At 37.4% G+C, this 27458-nt stretch overlaps 1 gene segment (V, D, J or C); it reads right to left on the bottom strand.

Moving 5' to 3' along the window:
- The window catches only part of LOC103277411, a 25066-nt gene extending 4046 nt beyond the window's left edge, over window positions 1-21020 (bottom strand). Inside the window, 2 exon segments of the V gene segment in view lie at window positions 20543-20869; window positions 20975-21020. Of these exon segments, the coding sequence occupies window positions 20543-20869; window positions 20975-21020 (373 nt within the window).
- Between the last annotated feature and the right edge of the window lie 6438 nt (window positions 21021-27458).

Here is a 27458-nt window from a genome sequence, read left to right as displayed (position 1 = left end):
AATCATTTTTTTTTTTTTTTAGTTTACTTAGTAGTTGCTTTATAAATGCTGGTGCTCTTTTTTTGTGTGCATATATGTTTAGGATGAATATTTCTTTGTGATGGATTGAATCTTTAACATTTTGGAATGACCTTTGTGTCTTTTAAATTTCTAATACCTTAAGATTGTTTTATCTGATATTAAGATCATGACTCCTGCCTTCTTTTATGATCTATTTGCCTAGAAACTTGTTTTTAATCCTGAAGGTTTGAGTCTGTGTGTGTCTCTTGTAGTGAGATTGGTTTCCAGAATGCAGCAAACCATTGAGTCATGGTTTTTTATCCAGTTTATCATTCTGCTTTTTCCTCCCAGGGGCATTTAGTTCATTCATATCAGGCTGATTATTAAAATGTGATTGTTTATCCTTGTCATGAAGTTCTACTAAAGTTTTTTCTTTTGGCTTTGGGGTTATTGTATGTGTGTGTTGTCAAGTTTCTTGTTGTGCAGTATTGTCTGCTGATTCTGTGCTCTGCTGTTCTCTTGGAAATGTGTAATCATTCTTTCTTTCTTTGTCCTGTGCTCAATATTTTTTAAGTGTCTTCTGTAGAGCTGTTGAGGACATATGTATAACTTCTTAGAAATTGAATGTTTGGGAAGGATTTTAACTCTCATTCACTGTTAAAGCTGAACTTGACTGGCAGGAAATTATTGGTTGAAATTGTTTATCTTTGAGGACTTTGAATATTGGATTCCAATCCATTCTTACTTGTGGTGTTTCTGCCAGTAGCTCTGCTGGTATTCTGATTGGTTTACCCTGATTGGCAGTCTGACTTTCTCTTGCTGCCTTTAGAATTTTTTCTTTTGTACCTACTTTGTGTAAGCATATTACTATTGGTCTAGCAGATGGTCTTATCATTTCATGTCTTGTGGGGGTCATTGTATCTCTTTTGTTTGGGAGGATCACGTCTCTGATGAGATGGGAAACATTATCTTCGATTACCTCTTGGAACACTTGTTCCATGTTGTTCTCCATTTAACTCTGCTTCTAGGATACCAATGAGTCATAGGTTCAGCCTGTTGATATAATAATCACACAGCTCTTCTATACTTTGCTTTCTCTTTCTGAGTTTCTTTCTATGTTTTTACAGATTGGTTTAATTCCATGTTCTGTTGTTCAAAATCAGAGATTCTTTTTTTGCCTGGATTCATTCTGCTCTCCACACTTCACATCTTGTTATTTATTTCCTTGATGGAAATTGTTTTTGCCAAAATCTATGTTACAAGTTCTTTCAATGTTGCATCTTGTCTTTCTTGACTGTTATTCACTTTTTGCATCCGTTCCCTAAATCCTGTTTTATTTGGGGGATGGTTGTTCCTGACTTCCATTTGCGGACTCCAGGGTCTGATTTTTCAGGAGATTTCTCTTTGTTACCCTTGAAATTACTTTTGGCCTTCTTTTGTTTTTTCCTCATCTCTGATATATCTCTTGCTTTTCTCTTTTGTTCTTGTTTTCAGTGTCAGTGGGAGAGGCTTTCCCTTCTGAGGTTTGCTCAGTCCTATATTCTTTCCTGATCCAGGCTCTCAGTTTGTTCTATTTTGAAATAGGACTGTGTGTGGATGGCTTTCTGTCTCACTGTGCTCACTGTTCTCTGTTCTGAACTTTTCTGGTCTTTGTATCATGGCTGAATCAGGGGTAGTGGTAGGGTTCCTGAGACCCAGCAAAAGTCAGATCCATCTCAAGTTTGTGCTTTCAAGATATCCACTCTGGGTCACAATCAACCCTGAGCACTTGGTTCACCAGTTGAAGAAATTGCATCTGTTACTCCTTGGTGAGCAAGTCAGAGTACTTTTCTGCCTCATCTTCAAGATGGTGTTGGGTCACCTCTCTCAACCCCTCTGGTGAGACTCTGTCTCTGAGCTTCCTTTGCAGCCTCTGTTGGCAGGGTCTGGTCAGGCGCTGAAGTGCTAAAGCAAAGCCTGGGGCCAGCATCTCTCCTGCAGCAGTGGTGAGATTGAGCCTGGAAGCGGTAGTCTCTCCCTGCCATGTCTTCAAAGGAAAACTTTTATCCATTAAATAAAATTGGCACTTGGCTTCTGCGACCTGGGAAACAACAAGGATCAATCAGAGAAGCTGGAACACCAGCTGCTGCACCAGCAGGGCCTTGGACACTTGCTCACAAGCAGTCACTTATTCAGTCTCTCCCAGGATTTTCTTCCCAGGAAGGGTATTTTTGTTTAAAAAATGGCATTCAGCTTCTGTATACCAGGAATCACTAGGGTCCAAGTCGAGCAGCTGCAACACAGGCCACTGCACCAGGAGAACCACAGTGCTGGCTCACAAGCCCTTACTCATTCAGCCACTCACACACCCACTCACTAACCAGCAGGCATACAAAATTTTCCATACACTCACTCACACCAGGACTCCCATAGTCTGGCAGCCTCAACCACCATCTTCCAACCCATCCCTGTTTTAAATTTTAATGAAATTCAAAGCAACCCTCTTTGTTTAATGAATTTTTTCTTGTTATCTCATTTTTTGTATGTGAGAAATACTTTACCTGAAATATATTTAAAAACATAATTGTTAAATAAATATTTTTCACATATGACAGACAATTTATCAAAAACTATTTAAAAATTGTTTAATACAAATTTTCATGATAAAAATATGCCTTTAAAAATGAAATACTACAGTTGTCCAATTGGAATGGTTAAAGTAGACAACAATTATGATGCATATTAGGAATCAAATTGTGGATGACAAATAAGTATTATGCATTGCAGATGGGATGGAAAAGTTCATAAAATGCAAGCCATTTAACATTTTATGGGAATGTAAAAATGTGATCAAGCAGATTTTTTTTTCAAAATATTTACAAAACTGACTCAAAATCTTATGTTATCATTGATATCTTCAAGAGAATTTTCATATCAGCCTTCTTAACTGGATTTCTATCCCACTCCCTGAATGAAAATTTAAATGATGCTGCAGAGTAAGTGTTGTAGGCAAAATTTCCCATATAATTATAGTACATACACATTTCTATCATTTCTTTACTTCAATAGGTTAACGACATATTCTAAAAGAGGATTCGACTTCATAGTTCTTGTCAGTGCCACAGGCACAGGACACCTACTTTCCCCCTCAGGATTTCTGACACTCTCAGCACGTGAGTTGCAAACTATGTCTCTCACACAATAATATCTGGCCGTGTCCTCAAGACTCAGACTTTTCAGCTCCATGTAGGCTGTGTTCACAGATGTGTCACCAATCTTAGCATTTCTGCTCTTGAACATCTGAGCATAATTTTTGGCACCATCTTCAGGGTCAACAGTTCCCATCCACTTAGGCCTTGTCTATGAGCTTGTTGCATCCAGTACATATTGTAGCTGGTGAAGATGTATCAGGGAGAACTTCAATGAGGCCTCAGGCTTCCTTACCTCAGGCCCAGACTTCAACAACTGGACCTGGGAGTGGGTACCTGTGGAGAGGAGACACAAGTGGATTTAGTCCCCCTTGACTGGCCTTGGTCCCCTCCTCAGTCTTAGGACAGATGATCCCCTAACCTGTAGATGTTGCCACAAAGAAGTTCCTCTAGGTCCAGCCCATGGGGAAGAGCTATGCTCACAGGGACTTCTCTAGAGGTTACACATGTTGTGGGTGATGCCATCAGGGCACAAATGCATCAATATTTAACTCATAAGACATCAAGTCATTTGCATATTCATGAGGCAGGCAATACATAGCATTAGCCCTACCTACTTTGAGAAGGAGACGCTAGATGACACGTGTACCATGTCAAAGTCTTATGTTGACATCTATGCCATAATCTTGCTCGTGGATATATGACCACTGTCACACTCTGAACTTTGTGTACACTGATCTCCTGCACTGAGGAACATTCCCTCTCAGAACTCACTCTACTAGGACCTATATTTTATTAGCACCTAGACCACCAGAATCACCTAGGACCATCACAGACTGTAACTCTAGCAGGTATCCATACGCCCCATGGGTCCCATTAACAGAAGCATAGCCCAGGGATCAGTTGGAGGGAGTTAGCACTTGTCCCATGTGAATGTCTCAAAAGTCCCATGGGCAGTTATAACATCTGGGCACTCCTGAGACAGTTCCTTCAGCACATGTCTGTGTGTTCTGCTCTCCCAGGATCCGCTTCAAAAAAAAAAAACCTGCTTTAAAGACTAGTCCTGTTATGTAGGATTGGAGTGGAGTTTCCAATTCCGTTACAATAGGAAATCTATATAGCTTTGGTGAAATGAAATCTCCAAAGTCTAGTCAGGAAATTTTGGTTTTGGATAAACTTTGATGGTTTTCTCAACTGAAACGATTAAAATTTCATACAGTGAAATTGTCTTAAATACGTGCTATTCAGATCTATTGATTTTCATCTCTATATACTGACTTCAGATTCACTTGTTCTATGAATCTACCACATTCTGAGATCCGCCAGTGCCCTGCCACACATCAAACTTAGAAAAGATTACATAGCCCTGGAATCTGAATATCTCATTACTGGGAACAGATTGAAAACTACAATTCAGCACCATTGATTGGATAAAGTCACCCTTATCATTTATGTACCTTTATGAAGATATCTAAATCCCCAAAAACCCGCCTTTAAATAGAGTGCTTATTGCCTTCTAGATGGATGTAAATATTCCCATCATAACACAATATTTAAAACCACATAAACAACTTATTTAACTCTTATTTGTATTGCTGTATTGAATAAAAAACAACCAGGCACTTTGAGGAAGCCCTTCCCCAGCCTCAAGTGCACCTGCTCCATGACTGGAGCCTTTTGGGTGAATCATGTCACCCCTTGCAACTCTTCTGCAAACCTTTAGGAAGATCTCCTCAGGCCTCATAGAGTATGCTCCTCTCAGGGTCTCTATACCAGTTTCAAGTGACTGAGCCCTGGTTCAGAGTGTTCCTTCATTGGTATCCTACGCTTCTAACATAATTTCTTAAAATGAAGGATTGGCCTTACAAAACGTATTGAATTCTGCTGGATGACACAAGAAAATAATTATTTAAAACAACAGCTACCCCATTTCCTGGATTGTCAGATGCTCTGAATCAGTGGAATCTAGGTTGCCCCTGAAAACTTTGGGCTTCGGTGGAGCCACATAACTTTATAAGATCTTCCAGTTGAATATTGCTTATGTGAATACCTGTAAAAGTAGACACCTGCATATCAAAGCCCATTCCAGGTCTGGCATTCCAATTTTACACACACACACACACACACACACACACACACACACACACACACAGCAGATTTTGATTGAGCTCATGGGAATCACCCATGAAATCTACTCTAGGCTTGATTATCTGACATACTTTGTCACGTAGATCTATAGAAAATAAATCACAATTGGACACTTGGGAAGCACATTCATATTAAGTTCACCTGTTCTCACTTATGTAACCTGCAGATTTCCCTGGAGAAATGAAAACGCAGTCAATGAGGGGGGATATTGACCTTGATCACGAGCCTGTGGATGTCAGAGGCATCAAATTACTCTACTGTCTTTGACATTTTATCTCTCATTTTGTTGGGGACTAAGAAGTTAAAGCATGAAGTTGTCTACCTGGAAAAGCAGAGTCCAGATAAAAGCAGTATATGTCTTACGATGTACAATAAGAACAGGCCAAGGAAAAAATTAATATGATATGATGGGAGCCAAATCTTGAAGAAACAAACTGTAGAGCACCTGATGATAGGAAAACTGCTGGCTAAGAGACTAACACAGCTCTTACATACAGCGGCCAAGTTGGAGGCAAGGGCCTTATGTATCCTGTCTTACAGATTCTTTTGTTTCTTTAAGAATGCATACTCATAATTATAATAAAATTTGCTGATTGATTATAAGATCTTCAATTAATATAATAAATTATATGTTATAAATTCTACTGGAAAAATTTAAACAGTAAAGGTAACATAGAAAACTCTTGTTTCGTTTAAGCTTTTAAGTTTCCTTTAACTTTAGTTCCTGTTCCCGAAGGCCAATTTTGAGATCCTTTAATAAGTATACTGAAACTTTCTTAATTGTATTGTTTTTTGTGCCTCCAGTCAAGCTGAACTTCTTGAATAATAGAGAAACAAGTTTCGTACTGAAACTCCCCTGTCACGGTTTCTGCCTCAAGCCAAGCTGGTCAACAAGTTACTATGGCAACGGGATTCTTTACACAGTAGCCACATATTGGTATACCAGGAAATAAGTTTTAAGTTAGATTTATATTCTTAATAAAGTTTTTAGATAAAGATGAGCAAGTTTATAGTTCTATAATAAAGATTTATACTAATGATAGTTAGAATAAGTTAAGTTTAAAAATACAGTGTAATGTTAAGCTTAATCATTAAATAAAATAAAAGTTATTAAGTTTGGATATAATAATAAAATAATGTAAGTCATTTAGATAAGTTTATAGATAAGTAAGTTTATTATAATAAAATTCATAATCAAAGTCAAAGAAGATTAAATAAAGATAGATTTATAGAATATAGTATAATGTTAAGTTGAACATAATGTTAAGTTTAATCATTAAATATAGGAATTATTAAACTTAGATATAACCAAGAAAAATTCATTTGAATTATTGTGTGATTAAAATTAGTATACAAATAAATAACAATAGATTAAGTTTTAAATAATATCATAATATAAGTATTTCATATAATCATAGAAAGTTAGTAAAGAACCTGAAATTTTATATTAATCAGAAATTAGGATAAATTGTAAGACATGGATGATTCATTAAATATTATGGGAAACAGTTTGCAAAACTATTGTTTAAATCATGCACCTGTTATTTTGATGTAAGCAAGTCATGCATCATGGAATCTTAATTGTTTGCTTGGAACTTACAAGTCTCATGATGCATATTTTGTAAAGTACGTTATGCGTTGTGGGACTTGTACGCCCCCAGCAGATGTTTGTCATACTGCTGGAGGTTATAGAAAATGGTATATAAACTGGAAAGAGTTTGAATAAAATCGGAACAGTCCTGATCAGACTGAACCCAGACTGAACCCTTTGAGTTGTTTCTTCTTCGCCATTTCCTGTTTCCCCTGATTCAGGCCCAAACCCCCTCGGTTGGAACCAGTCTACGACATCATTTCCCTTGGATTTTCCCAAGTTCACCTCCTAAGGCAGAGTTTGTGCATTACTACAAGTTTAATTATATCGAGATTAATTACTTTTGTAAATTGGTACTTGCAGGGCATGTGAGCATTACATAGTCTCACAATTGAATATCAGTTATTCAGTGAACATCTCTCTCTGGGCTGTGCACTTTACAATGTGTCTCCTGTGCTCAAGCACATTTTAGCTACTGCACTCCCCACCCGAATTCAGCATCTCCAATATTGCATTGAATTTTAACCCTATTAGGTACTTTAATGTATTTGAATGACTGTGGGATCCTGGATGTTGGAGGACTTGAGCCAGGTAAATTTTCCTTTTTCATATAGTCTTAAGTCTGGAGAAATCATTTTCCTGTAGATTTTGCTAGATATTATTCCTGGTAATTTTATTAGTTATTAGTCCATCCTAATTCAGACCCAGAGAGAATAGGCTTATATTGTTTACTGGAAGTTTTTCAGGTGTGGGACCCCAAGAGGTCTCACATCATGCCAGTTCTTACTTATCTGCTAGAAATTAATATTAATTTTGGCATATGAACAAACAACTGGTTTTTCCTCAGAAGGTTCTCTTATAGGTAAACAAGGCTCACCTATAATTCTAGAAGTGCCTGTCTGTTAGTAAATATATATATGCCATGCGAGGAGATTACTTGTGTAATTCTTAGCAAAAGAGTTTCACATCTAATAGTTTGAGGAAGCAGTAAGTACATCATGGATAGAAGAAGCAGTTGGCCTAAAGTGGAGACAGTAAGTGACCTGAGTTTATGGAGGATATAGTGGTGAAGAACAGAGCACAGTCGTTCCTTCCTCAACGTGTGACCTAGGTTGCTTCCTCATCCCTCTGAACTTTATTTAATATGGTATAAATTTGATATCAAAGCAGTAAATTTAACTGATACCAATAAAAATGTGATATATTAATTGTCTTATAAAAATTTTAAAATCTTTATAAACACCAATGATCTAAGAGAAGAATGAAAAGCTAATTCAAGATTTTCTTAAATAAAAAAAATTAAAATTGATTAAACACAATTCTATGTGCTGAAAACTGCAATGCCTCAATTGAAAAAGTGAATAGATGTTTAAAAGAAGAGCACATAAGGTAAAATAAAAACAAACAAACAACAAACTAAATGAAAGAACATTCTATATGTTACTATAAGAGGAGAAAAGATCAAATAAAAAAGAATGAAGAATAAGCAAAGTTAATAATAAACTGGGGACTCCACAAAGTAAACCAATGTGTGTGTATATATGCATATATTGCAGTTGTTATATAAAAGGATGAGATATAAACTTGGGAAGGGAGGGAGGAAGAAGAAGAAGAAGGAGGAGGAGGAGGAGGAGGAGGAGGAGGAGAAGGAGGAGAAGGAGAAGAGGGGGAAGGGGAAGGGGAAAGAGAAGGAGAAGGGGAAGAAGAAGAAGAAAGAAAACCAACTGTAAAGACTATTAGAAGGTGAGGACCAAGCTCACCCATATTTTCATATACATGAGCTATCATAGAGTTACCCACTCAGGAGCATCCTGAGAGAATGTTGAATGATTTCAAATTTTTCCTTCATTAATAATCATGTGCTTAGCAAATTTCCCTTCCATTTTCCTGCATGCTGTAGGACTTTGAATCCCAAAATGCCTTTCAAACACTTTCACCAGTACAGAACTTAGACTTTAAAGATATCCAAGACACAGTTGTGTTTCTGCTCCTTTGTTGTTCCTATTGTTTCATTTATTTAAAATTATCTGGGGGCATCAGTGATGGCAGGAGTGACCAACTTAAACATACAATTTTCTGACCATTGTCTGATTAGGCCAATCATAAGCTTGTTCAACCCAGTGTCATTCTGTGGATGGAACCATCTGGATGTTCCCTGATACAAGAAGGGTGATAGTAGAGGAGGCCTGGGTCAGCAGGTTTTTGGCACATAGTACACAGTTCTGTACTGCAGTAGAGCCTGTGTCATCTGAAATTACACCTGTGCAGGGAGTGTCCACAAAGATTGGATGCATGATCAACTAGAGAATGATGAGCAGTTGGGTTCATTGAAGGCCAACCTTTACTGAGTATCTCCACAGCACTTGGAACTTGGAAAACCCTGGAGAAAAGTAAGCAGGAATCACAACCTAAGTTAATGTTGGGTTAAGGCTAGATTTTGTGGGAGTTAGATAGTGAAAGACAAAAGTTATGCTTGAGGGTTTCTGGAGGACGATGGATAAAAGCAGGTGGTGGGGAAGGATCAGTACTACAGCTAAATCGTCCTCATTAGTCATGAGAATTGTTCAGGTGGAAGCTGAGAGGCATGTCTGAATATAGTCTCGAGGCTTATTGCTGGGGCCCTGGAAAGAAAATAAACCAATAGGGCTTTGATGGTTTTTTAACTTAGAGCTGTTTTCCTCCTCAAATTTATGGGGAAATGTGGGTGATCAGCATATCAAGGTTATAAGGAAGCATGCCTTTCAAAAATTATTTTAAAGATGTGGAGTAAAACTCAGGATTAGGTATACAAATGGTTATTGTATAGGTAAAGTTTGGACCTGTCTTTGGTCCCCACGTTGCCTGGTTTGAGATCAGGTAAACTTATTGATGATGTATCCCATGCTCCCTCCCCTGGCAGTGTTCAGCTTCTCCCAACCCCTTTCTTATAGTATTATAATAATTGTTCTGCATCCACTTATGAGTGAGAAAAAGTGATACTTAATTATTTGTTTCTGTGATAGATCACTGAGTAGTATAGGTCCTGAATCCATCCAACTTGATGGAAGTTTCATAATTTTTTACTCCTTTATTGCAGCAAAATTTTACATTGGGTATATATACCACATTTTATAACTCCAGTCTACTTTTGGTGGGCAGCACGGTTGATTCCATGTTTTTTCCATTGTGACTAGTACTGAAATATACATGTGTGTGCAGGTATCTCTTTGTAGAATGATTGAGGGTCTCCAAGTTAAAGCACCAGCAAGTTGCCTTCTTGAGACATTGTGATTCTTGGAATAGAGTTTGGTATCTTATACAAAGTAACAGCTCATATATCCTATTCGTCTCAATGTGTGACCCTGAGGATGTGACCTGATCTCTCAATTTTTCTGTTTGAAAAGTTACAAATTGGGAATAGTGGTGACATTATACATAATAGGAGTTCAGCAGTGGTGGATAGTCTCTTTACTAAGGTTAGTACCAATTCTATCCCTGGTAACCTGAGAGGGCCTCTGTGAGCTCTAACTGCTACAGTGCACAAGGAACACAGGTCCTGCCTTGGCAGGTCACACCTTTGATAAGGGCAGGTCGAAGATGCTCAAGCCTAGTTTGCTCACAACTAGATGATCCAATTCAAATTGATCTGTGTTTGAAAAGCCCTTTCCATTATTTTTTTACATGAATAAAGCAATGAATATGGAGTATTACCATGTGGCTTTTCAATATTCATTCAGAAAATTAAGTAGTAAGTAATTTATTTCATGAATGTGATAGCAAAAGAGTCATCCAATTGACTGAATCAGATTAACAGGACATACTAGATCCTTTTGTCAGAACCTGGAAAGGTTGACTTGCTTTATTTGGACAACACAGAGAAGGGACAGCCTCATCATCCAAAACCAGGTGAGAGAACACACATCATCTAAAATTATTAACCAAGTGGTTTATTGGGTCTTTGTTTGAGCAGTTGCAGAAGTACTGTTTCATGCCTTCAGGGGAATAATGAACTTCTTACATAATTAATATGGACCCTCATCACAGATTAGGAAATATAGTAGGTGGGCACACATTGTTGCAGATTTGAATGAGTTTCTAGGTTATGCTCATCTTGAGAAAATAACCATTATGGTGGAAAAACAAATATCTAGTGACCATTGTAGGTTTTATTAGCAACAAATGTGTCAGGCCATTAGATTATGCTATAATGCTCATGGAAAAACCAAAACAATTTGTCATAGAGACAAAAAAGCAGAGTTAAAGATTTAAAGGAGATGTCTTTTAATGTCATCAGAAATGAATAGGCCAAGATAAATCAGTTATCATGTCTAGAAGAAGAACTAAGTGAAGCAGTAGATATGATGGTAAGACAAGATAAATTCCATCTGATAGCTTATTTTCATCTCTGCAAAGTGTTCGGAAAAGAAACTAAGGGCAGAGTATGAACTCAGAGATGCCTGAAGCCAGATATTTGTGGAAGATAGAGTGTCTTTGTTGAATCATTACAAAATTAGAAACATAGTGTATTTTGAGTGAAAACTGTGCTCAGAGAAATTTTCCTGCTTCAGCTTAATGATGATGAATATGTAGAGTTTCATGCAATGAATTTGTTGTTATTCTCTAGATTCTCATGGAACTTCTGTCACAAATATTGGAAGTATGGATGAAAATCAACATCACTAGGAAATATTCAGAGAAGATGTAGGTAATGATTTGAATATAATTTCATTTCATCATTGAAAACTTTCTTGTCAGTGTCTCTCCACTTTATAGATTAGAAATGTCTGGTGTCATTGCTACATTCTTGTTATGCCTAACAGGATTGGTGTCCATGAGAACATTTGATCTAATTCTCTTCAGGGATGTGGAGAGATGATCTTTGTGGCAATTCTCTTCCTTCAAAGATGATTGCAGAAGAATCTTCTCCTCTCCATGGAAGTTAATTTTCATATCTTTGTGTGACTCTTGGGACTGAAGTCACCATGTTCACACATGATGGCAGTCAACTGGGGAATGAACTTGAAACCCTGAGTTTCTGTGGTTAAAATTAACTACCCAAGTAATTACCTGGGTTCATATAGTGCTGATTTATCCAGGCCTGGAACTCTAACATACAGACTTGTGGTGTTGCTAATTTGTGATTTTCTCATCAATTCAAATTTCTTTCTCTCTCTCTCTATTTCTTTCTTTCTATTTTTAATTTATTTTCATTTTCTGCTAAAATACCCTCACATAATAATCAGGAGGAATGAAGCTAAAAATTATTCTTAAATTATCCCTCTTTACAAATGTGGACTAAATGGAGTTGTGTTACACAGTAGAAAGGACAGCAAGATGGCTGAACACCCAGATTTCCCTGACAAGAGTTTCATGTTAAAATGGAGTATTGTGTTCATTCCATCAATTTATTAGACACTCCAATTGATCATATTATTCATTGATGACATGTCTAAACAACAAAATTAATCAGAAACTTGCATTACAATATAAGTTTTCTTGTAGGATATATTTCTCTGGCTTATGTAAAACCAGAATGGAAGATGCTAATAAATGTATTTTTAGGGTTTTCCAGTTAAATATTCACCAGGGAAAAACCCATATGTTTTCAGAGTAGTGCATATCTTTGAGATGTTTTGTGCCAAAGGGTTTCTTACATGTTCTGGAAACAGAATCAAAATGGACATGTTAAGAAACTATTAGAAACCTCCTCCATCATATTTTTTGATAACATTGAGGCAGGAGATAGGATGCAGACTAGAATTTTTAGCCTCAACTGTTAAAAACTCATGGGAAAAGGAGATAAGCCAAAAGTCTACTACATTAATCATTGCCCAAAGACAGGACATAAGGAGCATTCTGTACTGAAAAGAAATTTTTAACAACCTCCCAGGACAATTCATCAAAAGCCTTCCTGGAACAAAATTAGAAGGCCATAACACTTATATCTCAGTTATGGCACATGACAAAAGAAAATTGGTTGAACTCCTTGTAACCTGTCCAATGAAAAGTACTAGTTAAGGCCTAATGTGAACGAACTGCATCTTATACATACATTTAAAATTATGGAATGGTGGGCAAAGACATATGCAGTGACCTATAGTATCACCCTTTCCTCAGGTGGTATATTTTACTGCAGAAATGTTTGTCAAACAGGTTTCTTTTGCATGCTTTGTAAAATAGAGACTACTCTTCCATTGAAAATAATATAAAAGGTTCTTGCTTTGTTTAACTAGCTGCTATTTAGCTACTCCATTTCAACCCCACTCCATTTCTTTAATTTGGCATGCACTGCTTCGATCCTACTGCTAAAAACAAGCAAGCAAAGAAACAAAAATGAATGTAACCCTGCTCTTTGCTTTAACTCCCTTTGTCTTTGTGAGTGTTTAATCCACTTCTTTGTTCATGGCACCAAATCCTGGTCACCAACTAGTATTATTCACCTGCTCTGCAACAAAACGAAGAAAGAAGTGTAAGCAGTGATTCATGGAAGCTTAGAAACTGATCCATCACATCATCGTGACACACCTATGCCTTAACCTGGGTTATAACATCATCTGAGGCCTCTAATATCAAACTTCCCAGAGATTTAAGGACATCATGAGAAAAGTAATGGTTATCCTCTGATTTTTATCTATAAAGAATTAAAATATGGAATTGTGTGAATTACTCAAATAATATATGCAGGTTATTGCAAATGCATATTATTTACATTTTTCCATTAAGCAACTCTACCTGATTTAGAAAACTCGGATACTTTCTTAAATAAACACCTTGCAGAAGCCTAAGGACAGCAAGGGTTGCTTCTTGCTCAGGAATAATCAGTCAGAAACAAAATTCTGGAAAACTAATGGTGGATGTAGCCAGGGACCAAGTCACAGAACAATTTGGGCACATTTAGGTAAATATTCTCCAGCTTCCACTCATTGGTGGATATTCATATATTTTATTTATGTTGTATCTGTTTTAATGATGACTTCAGCTAATTACTTGACAGAAGACTACAGTCCTTTCAGTTGATGAAAACCTGCTCTATTTTGTGTGTCAAACCTATGATATGCCAACCATTAACAGGAATCTTTATTGAAAAATTATGTAATGTATGATTGAAACTCAAATGCTCTATTATTCTACCTTTCACAATCTTCCACATATATTTAAAAACGAGCATCTTTGCATCACAATTATTGAATTTTAAGAAGTTCTCAAATCCCTTGTCACATATAATCCACTAGCACCATGGCATTGTTATTCACTAGTTCTAGGACACATGCAATATTGCCTGTGACTCTGTAGCTGGAGCATAAATATTGAGATTTTCCATTTGGTACCATCCTCTGTCCTATTGTATTTAGATGTGACAAAACATTGAGAAGAATTCATGTATGATGACCACTCCTCTCACCAATAGTTTAAGGTTGTATTTTGGCTACATATTTTTATAATTATCAACTTCAATTTTTAGCAGCCTCTTACTAGAAGCCTCTCACAAGGAGACACTGTGTATTAAATATAGTACCAAGAGGAATACTGCCTTTGAAAAACTGGAAAATATCAGATCAGATATTTATATCAACAGGGCAGTGAAACTTCAGGGAGTTCATGCTTTGTTTCTCACAACTGTGGGTGGAATACCGGATTCCACACATTGGAATCTACTCTAATAAAGTTAATTTTGACACTACTAAATGAACAGATCAGTCCACAAAAAAGACTCTCATCTATGAAAACTTATATTTACACTGATCTCTGTAACCCAAGGTAGTCTCTGCAGCAGATTTTTAATTAGTTATCCATGAATGCAAAATGATTCACTGTGTGCTTTTGTCTGAGTGTTCTGTAAATGCTCTAGGCATTTCAGTCTATCTTCATTGGAAATATGGTAAGTTCATCACTTGCTGTGGACTCTCACTTCATTGGATGTAAAAGCTTATCAACCATGTGATGAGTCAAAAACTGCCTCCAAGAAACATACTCATAATTAGAATGAACAAGTTTGAGACTCCTCACTTGTCTTAATGATCCTTCACTCAGCACAGGTATTTCTAGGACTGAAAACTCAACAGGTTTATTTAGATGATTCCTCTTTGTGAGTCATTCTCTCTCTTTTAGGCTGTCTCTTAGTTCCCTCTATCTGCTTCTATGTGTCTCTAGTTAGTAATATGATCTTCACTCTCAAGGACACAGCTGTCCCCCCATATTTTGGTAAAGGTTTTCTGAAAGACTTATATTTTGGGAAGGGGTAAGATGCTGATTGAGCCAGCCAGACTTTGAGAGACTCTGTGTGAGAGAGTGAGTGTATAGAAAATTTTGTGTAAATGCTGGTGAATGAGTGGGAGTGTGAGTGACTGTCTAAGTGAGTGCTAGCGAGCTAGCAGCCAGGGCTCTCCTAATATAGTCGCTGGTATCACAGCGGCTGGACTGGGACCCTAGCAATTACCTGCAGGCAGAATACAAGTGTCATATACTCTTTTTTAAAATCAACTAACCCTCCCTGGGAAGAAAATTTGGGAGAGTCTGTCTAAGTGGGGCTTGTAAGAGGATGGCTAGGTCCTTAATGCAACACCCAGTGCCACAGCTTCTCTACATCATCCCTGGCTCTTCCCAGGTCACAGAAGTTGAGCACCATTGCTTTTTAAAAATAAAATGGACAAGTTTCACTTCGATAAAGCAGCATCAAAGAAATGTCACCCTAGGTTCTCCCTCACCATTGAAGCCAGAGACAGACGTCCAGCTCCTGGCTTTGCATCACGCCTTAGCACATGACAGGACTTTTGCAATGGCTGCAGAGGGACTACCGAAGCCAATTCCCAGGAAGAGGACAAGAGAGGTACCCCACCACCATCGTGAAGTTGGGGCAGGAAATTGCTCCAACTTGCTCACCATAGAGCAACAGACCCAATCTCTATGACTGGTGGATCAACAACTCAGGGATTGAACATGCCCCAGAGGGAATATCCTGGGAGTACAAACTTCAGAGGGACATAACAAGTGCTGAGTTCCAGGTAAACCACCCTTACCCTGATCCAGCTGCAGGATAAAAGGTGTGGCCATAAAAGAATGAGGAAGAACTCCAAAGAGATCAGTGGTGAGTCTGGGGCTGGCCCAAACCCCTTCCTCTCCAACAGTCCTCTGAACTCCAGACCCACAAAGCAAGGCCACGACTCAGACACATATATTAACCTCAAAGCCAAAAAAGAAAAAAACTTTATAAAAACCTCATGACAGGGAGAAACAATCACATTTCAATAATCAGTCTGAATGTGAATGGACTAAATGCACCACAGAAAAGACACAGAATGGTAAACTGGATAAGAAACCATGATCTAATTAACTGCTGCATCCAGGAGATTCATCAGATCACAAGGGATGTACACAGTGAAAAGTTAAAGGATGAGATACAAATTTCCAGGTGAGTGGATTGCCTGAGCCCGCAAGTTTGAGACCCACTTGGACAACTTGGTGAGACGTCACCTCTACAAAAAATCAAAAATTAGCTGGGCATGGTAGCATGCACCTGTAGTTCCCGCTACTTGGAAGGCTGAGGCGGAAGGATCGCTGGAATTCAGCAGGTCGAGGCTGCGGTGGCCGGGAGCAGTCACTGCACTCCAGTCTGGGTGACAAAGTGAGACTCCAACTAAAAAAAAAAAAAAAAATTTCCAGGCAAATAGATTTCAAAGAAGGTAGGAGTTGCAATCTTAATATCAGAAAAAATAACCTTTAAGCTATCAACAGTTAAAAAACATGCAAAAGGACACAACATATTAATAAAAAGTTCAACCCAACAACAAGCAATAGCCATTCTAAACATATATGCACCCAACACAGGAGCACCAGCATTTATAAAGCAACTATTAAATAAACTAAAAAAAATACACTGATTCTATGTTTAATTCTTTTATATTTTAAAATTGTGGGGTACAGTTAAGAGTTAGGTATACAAATATGCATTGTGCAGATACCCTTCTTGATGAGGTGTGCCCCCATCCCCAGACAGATATTGACTACTGTTAATCCCACCTCCCTTCCCCACTTCCACCCATAGTTTCCCAACACTATTATAGCATTGTACTTGAATACCCCACTTACAGCCCTAGATAGATCATTGAGACACAAAACAACAAGGATATCCAGAACCTAAGCTTGACTCTCGACTAAATGCACTTAATAGATACCTACAGATTATTCCATCCAACTAGAGAATGCACATTCTACTCACCACCACATTAAACATACTCTAAAATCAATCACATTCTTGGTCATAGATCAAGCATAAACAAATTCTATGGACTGGAATCTTGCTATGCACATTCTCAGACCACAGGGGAATAAAAAAATATATTGACACCAACAACATTTCCCCAAAATCCACAAGGACATAGACACTAAACAGGATGATGCTGAACAACTACTGGGTCAACTCTGAAATCAAAGCATAAAATAAAAGCTTTCTGGAAACAAATGAATGTGAAGAAACATCTTACCAATACTTCGGGGATGCCATGAAGTCAGTTCTAAGAGGGGAATTTATATCTCTAGGAGCTCACAAAAAGAAAACAGAAAGTCGAAAACATCACCTACAGCAGCTGGAAATAGAAGACCACCAAAACCCCAACTTTAGCTGAGGGATTCAAATCACCAAAATAAGTATCCAAATACGGGGCATAGAAGAAAAAAAACCATGTAAATCATCAACAAAACAAAAAACTGGTTCTTTGAAAGAATTAACATCATTGATGAACCCATAGCCAAAATGGACAAGAAAAGAGAGAGAATGCCCAAATAAACACAATCAGAAATGCAAAAGATCAAATCAAAACTGATGCTTAAGAAATGCAAAAGATTATCAGAGATTACTGTGTACACCTTTATGGAAACAAATTTGATAACCTAAATGAAATGGAGGACTTTCTGACATCACAAAATCTCCCCAGGTAGAAACAAGAAGACATTGAGACACTCAATAGACCAATATCAACCCAGGAAATTGACTCTTGTTATAAGAAATCTACTTCAAAAAAAAAAAAAAAGATAAGACAGGATGAATTTCCAGCAGCATTCTACAAACGTATAAGAAGGAGTTGATACTTATTCTATTGGATTTCCCCTAATCATTTTACGAAGTTAATATCACACTGATACCCAAACCTGGTAGGGATCGCCACCCACCCAGAAAAGAACTACATGTCAATACACCTTAAGAACATAGATGCCAATGTCCTCAACAATATTCGAGGAAATTGGATCCAAAAACACATGTCAAAAAGCATACACCATGGCAAAGTAAGATTCATCCCCAGTATGCTGGGCTGGTCCAACTTGCAAGACCATAAATGTGATTAAATACATCAACAGATGTAAAAATGAGAACCACATGATTATCTAGATTAACCTCAGAGAAAGATTTTGATAAAATAAATCATCCCTTCTTGATAAAAACCCTCAAAGACTTAGCTATAAAAGGAACATGCCTCAAAATAGTAAGTGCCATCTACGATAAACCCACAGCTAACATATTGCTAAATGGACAGAAACTGGAAACATTTCTCCCCTGAAAACTAGAAGAAGACAAGGTTGCCCACTCTCACCCCTCTTGTTCAATATTGTGTCAGCAGTCCAGACTTGGACAACTAGACAAGATAAGGTAATCAGGGGAATCCAAATAGGAAAAGAGGAAGTCAAGTTATCCCTCTTTGCTAATAATATATATGATCTTATACATGGAAAGTCCAAGTGACTCTGTCAAAAACATGCTTGCACTGATAAAGGACTTTTGCAAAGTTTCAGGTTAAAAAATAATCATGCAAAAGTTAGTTGCATTCCTATACGCAACAACAAGCAGGGAGAAACCCAAATTAAAAGCAAAATCCCATTCAAAATATCCAAATAATAAATTAAATACATCGGAGTCTTCCTAACCTGAGAAGTGAAAACCTTTACTATGAGAACTACAAAACTCTACACAAAGAAATCAGAGAAGACACAAAAATATCCCATGCTCCTGGATAAGAAGAATCAACATGTTAAAATGAACATCCTACCAAAGGCAATCTACAGACTCAATGAAATACTCATAAAGTTACCAACATCTTTCTTCTCAGGCCTGGAAATTCATATGGGAACTTAAATGACCACGAATAGCCAAAAAGATCCTTAGCAATAGAAACAAATGGGGCAGTATTACACTTCCAGACTTCAAACTTTAGTATAAGACTTCAGTAATTAAAACAACCTGCTATTGCTACAACAATAGGCACAAAAACCAATGGAACAGGATAGACATTCTGGAAGCAAAGCCTCAATTCTTCCACCAACTTATCTTTGACAAAGGTTCCAACAAGAATCACTGGGGATAGGAGAATCTATTCAGTAAATGGTGCGGGGAAAACTGGCTCACCAAATGCTGAAGATTAAAAGAGGCACCCAACTTCTCACCATACATAAAAATTAACTCTAAATGGATAAAAGACCTGAACATAAAACCACAAACTATAAGAATTTTAGAAAACACAGTAGACACACTTATGGAAATTGGAATTGGCAACAAATTCTTATTCAGAACCCTAAAGGTCAATACCTTAAGAAATAAGACAGTTGGACCACATTAAGCTAACCAGCTTCTGGAAGCAAAAGAAACTACCAAGAGAGCAGGGATACAGCCCACAGCATGCGAAAAAAAAAAATATTTGTCAACTATATATCTGAAAAAGACCTAACATCTAGGATCTACAGGGAATTCAAACTTGCTGAATGGAAAAAAATAAATAAATAAATAAAACAACCCCGTTAAAAAATGAGCAAAACACATGAGTAGACATTTCTCAAAAGAAGATATATGGGCAGCCAACAGATACATGAAGAAGTGCTCAGTCTCATTAGTCATCAGAGAAATGCACATCAAAACTACAGTGAGATACCACCTAACCTCAGTAAGAGTGGCCATCATTAAGAAAAGCAAACAACAAGAGATGCTGGCACAGATGTGGCACAAAGGGAACCCATCTACACTGCTGGTGGGAATGCGAACTAGTGCAACCTCTCTGGAAAACAGGGTGGTGATTTAGGAAAGAACGAGAAATTGACCTTCCATATGACCCAGCAATCCCCTATTGGGAATATACCCAGAGGAACACAAATCATTCTACAAAAAAAGATACCTGCATACGTATGTTTGTTGCAGCTCTATTCACAATTGCAAAAACATGGAACCAGCCATGTTGCCCATAAAAGCTGGACAGGATAAAAAATTGTGATACATTTACACAATGGAATATTATACAGCCATAATGTAAGACAAACATATGGACATCGCAGTAATTTGATGGATTTGGAATCGATCAAACTCTCTGTTCTCCCTGGGCTTCCTCAGGACCCTCACCATGGAGTCAGTGGTTAATGTGTAACATTCTCTCTGAGTGGAAATCTGAAATTCGTGTCTGTGAGAGACTATATATCCTCCTATTACAATGACCCCTTTTCTATATAAAGATCACTTTGACAAGAACAGATATCTAAAATTAGAGAGGTTCCCTGGGGAAACTCTCAGTTGGGGAGGAAATCACAAACCCTGACAGGAAACCAGCCCTTAACCTCCATTTGCAGCTGCCTCTGGGCTTGATTCTGAACAGTGAATCCTGCCTAACACCTGCAGTTGATTTCAGCCCAAAGGCCATGCAGGGAAGTTTGTGTCTAGGCTCACTCTGACATCTCCTTACTGTGTGTCTCACACAGTAGTATATGCCTGTGTCCTCAGCTTTCAAGCTATTAATTAGCAGATTCATCAGGTTCTTGACATTGTCTCTGGAGATGGTGGATCGGCCCTTCATGGAGTCTGCATAGTTTGTGTATCCAGCATCATAGCTAATGTATGAGACCCACTCAAGCCCCTTCTCTGGAGCCTGGCGGATCCAGTCCATGTGATAACTACTGAATGTGAATCCAGAGCCTACACAGGTGAGTTTTAGGGATCCCCCAGGCTGGACCAAGCCTCCCCCAGACTCCACCAGCTGCACATCACAATGGACCCCTGTAAACATAGAGATGTCTTAATTAGAAACTGTCACATAAGTCTTTTGTTTCCCTCATTCATTTCCACTCACAAAATCAATATACACAGTTTTCCATGAATTACCTTTTAAAACAGCCACAAGGAAAACCCAACTGAGAATAAACTCCATGGTGAGTGGTCTGTGTTCAGTCCTTGTCTCTGAGTGGGAACACCTGGGAATCCTAGGGCTTGGGCTCCTCTCCCACAGCTGGAGAGTCGGGACTGGGCTGGTTTTCATTACTCAGAGGGAGGGTCTTATTTGCATGTCTCCCGCTGTATAACAAGCTCTGGGTGGGATGGCTCAGAAAGGCAATCCTTCCGTGCAAATGAGAGGAATCTGGAGGAGTTCATTGTCAATGAATATATTTTTAAATATGTTATTTCTTAGTATGTAATTTCTTGGTTACAAAACTGATACCTATTATTTTATTTTTACATTTGTACACTTTAGATGTATGTTGTTTTTCAACGTTACCTTAATTTTCCAGTGTAACACTGGAAAACACAGAGCTTGGAGGTGTTATGTTATGTGGCCGGGAGCATATTATGATGTCAGTCCACTGTCTGAGCCTGTGCTTCTCATTCCTGGATATAACGAATTTCCTCAACATAGTCCAGGAGATCCTGGAATTAATGGTTTGGATGACTGAACTAGTTTTCTATACTGAGAATAGTTTTTGCTTTTACAACATTCTCCAATTTTCTTTAAAATGTGGAGAAGTTTAGAACTCATGTAAGTGTATTTTAAGCAGTGTCTTTCATTTTAGATATACTTATTTATTTTTAACTGCTCTTTGTTAATCTGCTGGTAATTTTCACATGTAACAAACTTACTGAGTTTAGTTGTCATGTAATAAGTTTTATTTAAAATTTACATTTGATGAATATTGACACATGCGTAGTCCTGCACAGCCATCTCCACAAATTAGTGTTCACAGGCATATATTTAGAAAGAATAATTAATTTCTGATGTTGTCATTATTAATGGAATTTTGAGTGACTATTGTTCACAATGATAAATTGTGTATTTCAATACAGCTAGAAGTGATATCTGAAATATTTGCAGCACAAATAAATGAAAAATTCTATAATTGGTAAAAATTCTAAATATCACAAAGAAAAAGGGGAACCCAAAACATCCCTACTTGTTCTTTATTCATTCTACGCAACTATCAAAATATCATGTGCCTGTGGAGGAGAAAATCAAGGATGACACATGTATCAATATTCATCAAATGTAAATTTTAAATAAATACATTGGTGGTAGATACTTATCTGCAGACCCTCTAGCTAGAGGGAGAATTGAGGAGGGAGAAATCTGGAAGTTATTCTAATGTTCGGAGCCTGGCATTTCTCACTCAGCGTCATGTCTGTAAATCCAACTGTAATGTGTACATCAATCGTTGTTCATTGTCATTACTTAACAATATTAAGTTTTTCTAGGTCATGGATCCTTTCAAATTTGAAAAGCTTTTGTAGTGTTTCTAGTTTTTTTTTTCTTCTTGAGTTTGAGACTCACTCTGTTGCCAAGGCTAGAGTGCAGTGACACACTCATGTCAACCCAGTGTCGACCAGCTGGACTTAGGTGAACCTTCCACCTCATTATTTCAAATCACTCAAACTACTGGTGCACACTACCATGCCCTGCAAATTTTTTTCTTGATTGTAGAGATGAAATCTTGCCACATTGTGCCGGTTAATCTCAAAATCATGGGTTGCAGCAAACCACCCACCTTGGCCTCTCAAAGTGCTGGGATTACAAGCTTGAATCACCACACCCAGACTCTAGTTTCTAACATCTATAAATTTTATAAATGTTTGACAAAAAATGTGTAAAAATGTCATTTTATTCATTTGCAGCAAGTACTCAAGAGTAGATTTCGGGGTCATGTGTTAAGGACATGCTTAACTTTAAGAGAAATTGTTCATTGCATTCCTGAGAGGATGTCTCATTTTGCATTACACGAGATATATTTTAGGCTGTAGGGCCTACCATGTTCACAAACACTGGTGCTATCAATATTTGTTATTAATTAAGCCATCTATAAAAGTGAATCTACGGTAGACTGCCAAGGGACAAAGAGGGTCATGTTATAACACAAAGGTAACCTTATCCTATACCAGGGACAAGAAGGAGGCTCAAGCTCTACCTGCCCATATATTATTTGTGTACTTAATCCTAACTTGTACTCCACATCATTTTTTTTTTTTTGAGTTGGAGTCTCACTCTGTCGCCCAGACTGGAGTGCAGTGGCCGCTCCCAGCCACCGCAGCCTCGACATGCTGGGCTCCAGTGATCCTTCTGCCTCAGCATTCCAAGTAGCCGGAATTACAGGCATGCACTACCACGCCCGGTTGATTTTTTGATTCATTGTAGAGATGAGGTCTTGCTGCCCAGGCGGGTCTCGAACCTTCGGGCTCAGGCAATCCACTAACCTCAGCCTCCCAAAGGCGCGGGATTACAGGCACTCCACATGTTTATAATAAAAACAGGGTAAAAAATGTGTAGTGATGTCACATGTCATCACCATATCAATTCTAACAATAAATGATGTTGACATTCTTCTTGTGTCACTTGTATATCTTCGAGGGACTGTGTACACCAATTGTTTCCAGTTTTATAAATTATTTCTTATTTTTTACTGTTTTCTTTTGAAGACTCTTACATATGCAAGATTTTTGTTGGTTTAATTTTTTTCAGTATGTATTTGCACTGAAGCTTGTTCTTCATTTTGTTGACAGTCAATTTAGCAGAAAAATTTTTGAAATTTAATTAGGTTTAACTTTTATCTTATTTTGTTCATGACAAAATTTCATATACATGATTTTCTGTAGATTGTTCATAGCATCACGTTTTATAATAAAGTTGTAAGCCTTTATTTTTCTGGTATTGCATAGGACTGACCTGCTCACTTCTTGAATCCTACTTATACAGGGTTGCTTGTTTGTTTGCTTTTATGTAGTTAGGAGATGATTTTTTAAAGCTGTGGGCAATTCTGCTTCATGTTCAAACATGAACTAGATATTTCATAAGAAACATGTTGAATTTTTTTTTCATAAATTGCTTATCAGATCTACAGTGATGTGGTTCAGAAGTTCAACTCAGGCAATTTCCTCTTCAAGGGTTGGTCTTTCTCCTTACCTTGTGCATCACCGTGGCCTCCCTTTGTCCCTAATTGGCTCTTTGAAACAAGCCTCATCATTTGCATCTTCCTTATAAAATCTGTGGGTGTGATAGCACTAAGAGACACCCATGATGAAGATTCATTCAATCTGTTTTATCATTTCATAATTATTTTGCTAGCATACCTTTCAAATATGCTATTTCTTCTTCATTATTAGGAAAGCTAGTATTTGCATTTCCATAATTCCTCATGCTTCCATATCTAACCCCCAGTTCAGATTTTCCTCCTTACCACTAAAAGAAGTACAGAGATGTACATGTCTAGACAACACACCAATACAGACACACTTCCATGCTGACCATTCTGAGCTCCAACATTCTGATGATTTTAACAATTTTCACAGCTGCCATACAGTGTTATCATTCCTTATCTCACAGTATTGTAATGAAACAATAGTTCTATAAGAATCAAAGGTGTTCCTTTTATCTAGTTTGCATTTCCTCCAGGAGCACTTCTGAACTGCTGGTGGGAATGCAAACTAGTACAACCTCTTTGGAAGACAGTGTGGTGGTTTCAGAAAGAACTAGAAATTGGCTGTCCATATGACCAAGTAATTCTCCTATTGGGAATATCCTAGGAGGAACTCAAATCATTCTACCATAAAGATACCTATACATGCATGTTTGTTGCAGCTCTTATCGCATTAGCAAATACATGGAACCAACCATACTGCCCATCCAAGCTGGACTGGATAAAAAATGTGGTACGCATACTCAGTGGAATATTATGCAACCATAAAGAAGAACAAACATATGAACATTCCTGTAACTTGGATGGATTTAGAATCAGTGAAGTGTCACAGAAACAATGAACACAGTACCATATATTCTCACTCATAAGGGGACCTTGAACAATTATCATAATACTGTAAGAAAGGGATTGGCAGTAGTGGGAAACTGCCAGAGGAAGGAGGGGCATACCTCATCAACAAGGGTACCTGCGTAATGATCATTTGAATACCTAACCTGAATTGTTCCCCACATCTTTAAAATAAAAAATTAAAATTAAAAAAACAAAAACAAAAACAAATCAGAAGCTTGTGATTTATACTGGGTTATATTGCTGGGAATTTTAGTTGTCAACTGCAGAAAACATGACCAGGATATGGTTAGAGCGACTGATTAAGCAAGCACAGTCCTCTCAGATCCATAGTAAATTTCATAGTAATTCAATGAAGACAAATAATGTGTTATCAGGGCTGTAAAAATAACCCGGTGCTGTTACCTTCCTGCATCAGAGAAGTTCAGTCAAAACTGACTAAAGGCATCAAAATTGACTACTACAAAAATTGTTTTGAACAATGGAAAAATCTCAGAAATTGTATTGTATCAAATAGAGAGTATTCCAAAGGAGACTGAAGTTATACATGTAAGAATAAATAAAAAAACATTTTCTTTTTCTTTTTTTTTGAAAATGAATCTCACACAGTTGCCCAGACTGGAGTGCAGTGGCACACTCTTGGCCACTGTAGCCTCGGTCTGTTGGGCTCTGGCTACCCTTCTGCTTCATTCTTCTATGTAGCCAGAACTATAGGCATGTGCTTCAGCGCCCAGCTAATTTTTGATTTAATGTAGGTTCTCAGAGACTTGCCTCAGTGGGTCTTGAACCTGCGGACTCCGGGAATCAACTCGCCTCATCCTCCCAAAGTACTGGGATTACAAGCTGAGTCACCGAGCTCAGTCAACAATTTTTTCAGTAAATAAAATCCTGTTTTCTTTGGGTCACCCCTTATGTATACTCTAGGTACTGATTCTATAACACCCTCAGTCATATTTTTGGTATATTCTATTGACTCGTGGAGTCCCTTTGCTTTTCCATTTCTATAATATCTATTTTACCCACACTGTGAAGATACTTTTTTTTATGTATTTTGGAATAGTTATAGATTTTAAGAAAAGTTCTCTGTGTGTTTTCCTGTGCAACTTGCCTGTTTACCACACTGATCTACACTTTATTCAAGAGGAGTGTTCCTCTTGACATCAGTGAATTTCACCATAAAATGTGTTCACCTTTCTGTATGCATGTGACCTTTGCACTTCCTGGCATGTTGGGATCCCAGTTCCATTTCCTTACTCTAAATCCACAGGATTCCACCTTGGTTCCCACTTTGTGATAACTTGAAAGCACTTAATTCTTATCTCAGCATGCATTTGTCAGAGTATTTCTTGATTTTCTATATTTCAGAGATTACTATGTTTGTTAACACATGTCAAATACCTTAAGATTTCAATATTTTTTACTGTTTTTTCCATTTATTTCCTGTAGAGAGATAATTCTGGACTCTGTTGATATGTTGTAGAGTGATCAATTTGGAAATGAAAATTACAGTCAATTTTATGCTATCTAAAAATATTTGTCTTAAAGAATTTATGCATACATATATATGTATACATGTATACACACAAATAAATGTGTAATTATAAATGCCAAGAAAAATTTAGTAGATATCATATATAGCATATATGTTTTAGATTGAATATTATATTTTATTTTGAAAATATTTAAAACATCTGTAGCTGTCACAGGACACCATCCGTTGGGAGGTTTTTCACCAAGGGACAGAATGTGGAATAGTTGAGATACATCAATGGCAAAAGTGTAGGTGGAGATGGAGAGGATAAATTGCCCTAGGAAAGACAAAGTCCCATGTGGGGCAAAGCACCTGATAGATTATTGTAATCTTGTAAGACATGTATGCTAGACTGAGAAAAGTCTCCATGTTGGGGCAGTGTGTGTCTGTCTGATGATAAAACCTCATTTTCGGATGTGTATACCTGAACTAAGTTTGTGTTCATGCACATCTTTCCTAATGAAGGGATAATAAGGGATAATAATGAAGGGATAATTGAAAGTGATTTATTTGTGAGAAACAAAAATATGTCATGTAGTAACTTGATGTGGAAAGAATTCCTGGGCATCTTTTATCAAATTGTTATCCACAATTTATGGCATGCCTGTCTAAGAAGAAAAGCACTGTTACCTAGAATTGGAAAAATTACCAAAACTTGTCCCAGCCTTCCTTGCAAAGGATTTGAGAGGACACATAATTTAGCTGGAACCAAGAACAATGGTACCATTTTTCTTTTGTACATTTTCACACTAGTATAAAAACAGGTCCTCACCACAACATCTTTTTCTAAAGAATGCAATTTTCAATTGAATAATTTATTCCATCATGAAACAAACTTTCTTCACATTGATTTTGACATCATTAATGTGAGGGTGATGATGAAAATGATGGGAATGACGTAGAGGATTATAATAGTAATGAGGACGATGGCATCTCAGAAAAATAACCCAAGTACAAAGAGTTAATTGCATATTTATTTTTTGTTCAGTTTTACTTTGAGTCAGTTATTCCATGCATTGGAAATAGAGAAGAA

Source organism: Carlito syrichta, unplaced genomic scaffold (assembly GCF_000164805.1).
Source record: "Carlito syrichta isolate Samal-C Ts95f unplaced genomic scaffold, Tarsius_syrichta-2.0.1 Scaffold317691, whole genome shotgun sequence".
Taxonomy (NCBI): domain Eukaryota; kingdom Metazoa; phylum Chordata; class Mammalia; order Primates; family Tarsiidae; genus Carlito; species Carlito syrichta.
The sequence above is the reverse complement of the archived record's forward strand: the minus strand, read 5'-3'. Positions and strand labels throughout refer to the sequence as shown.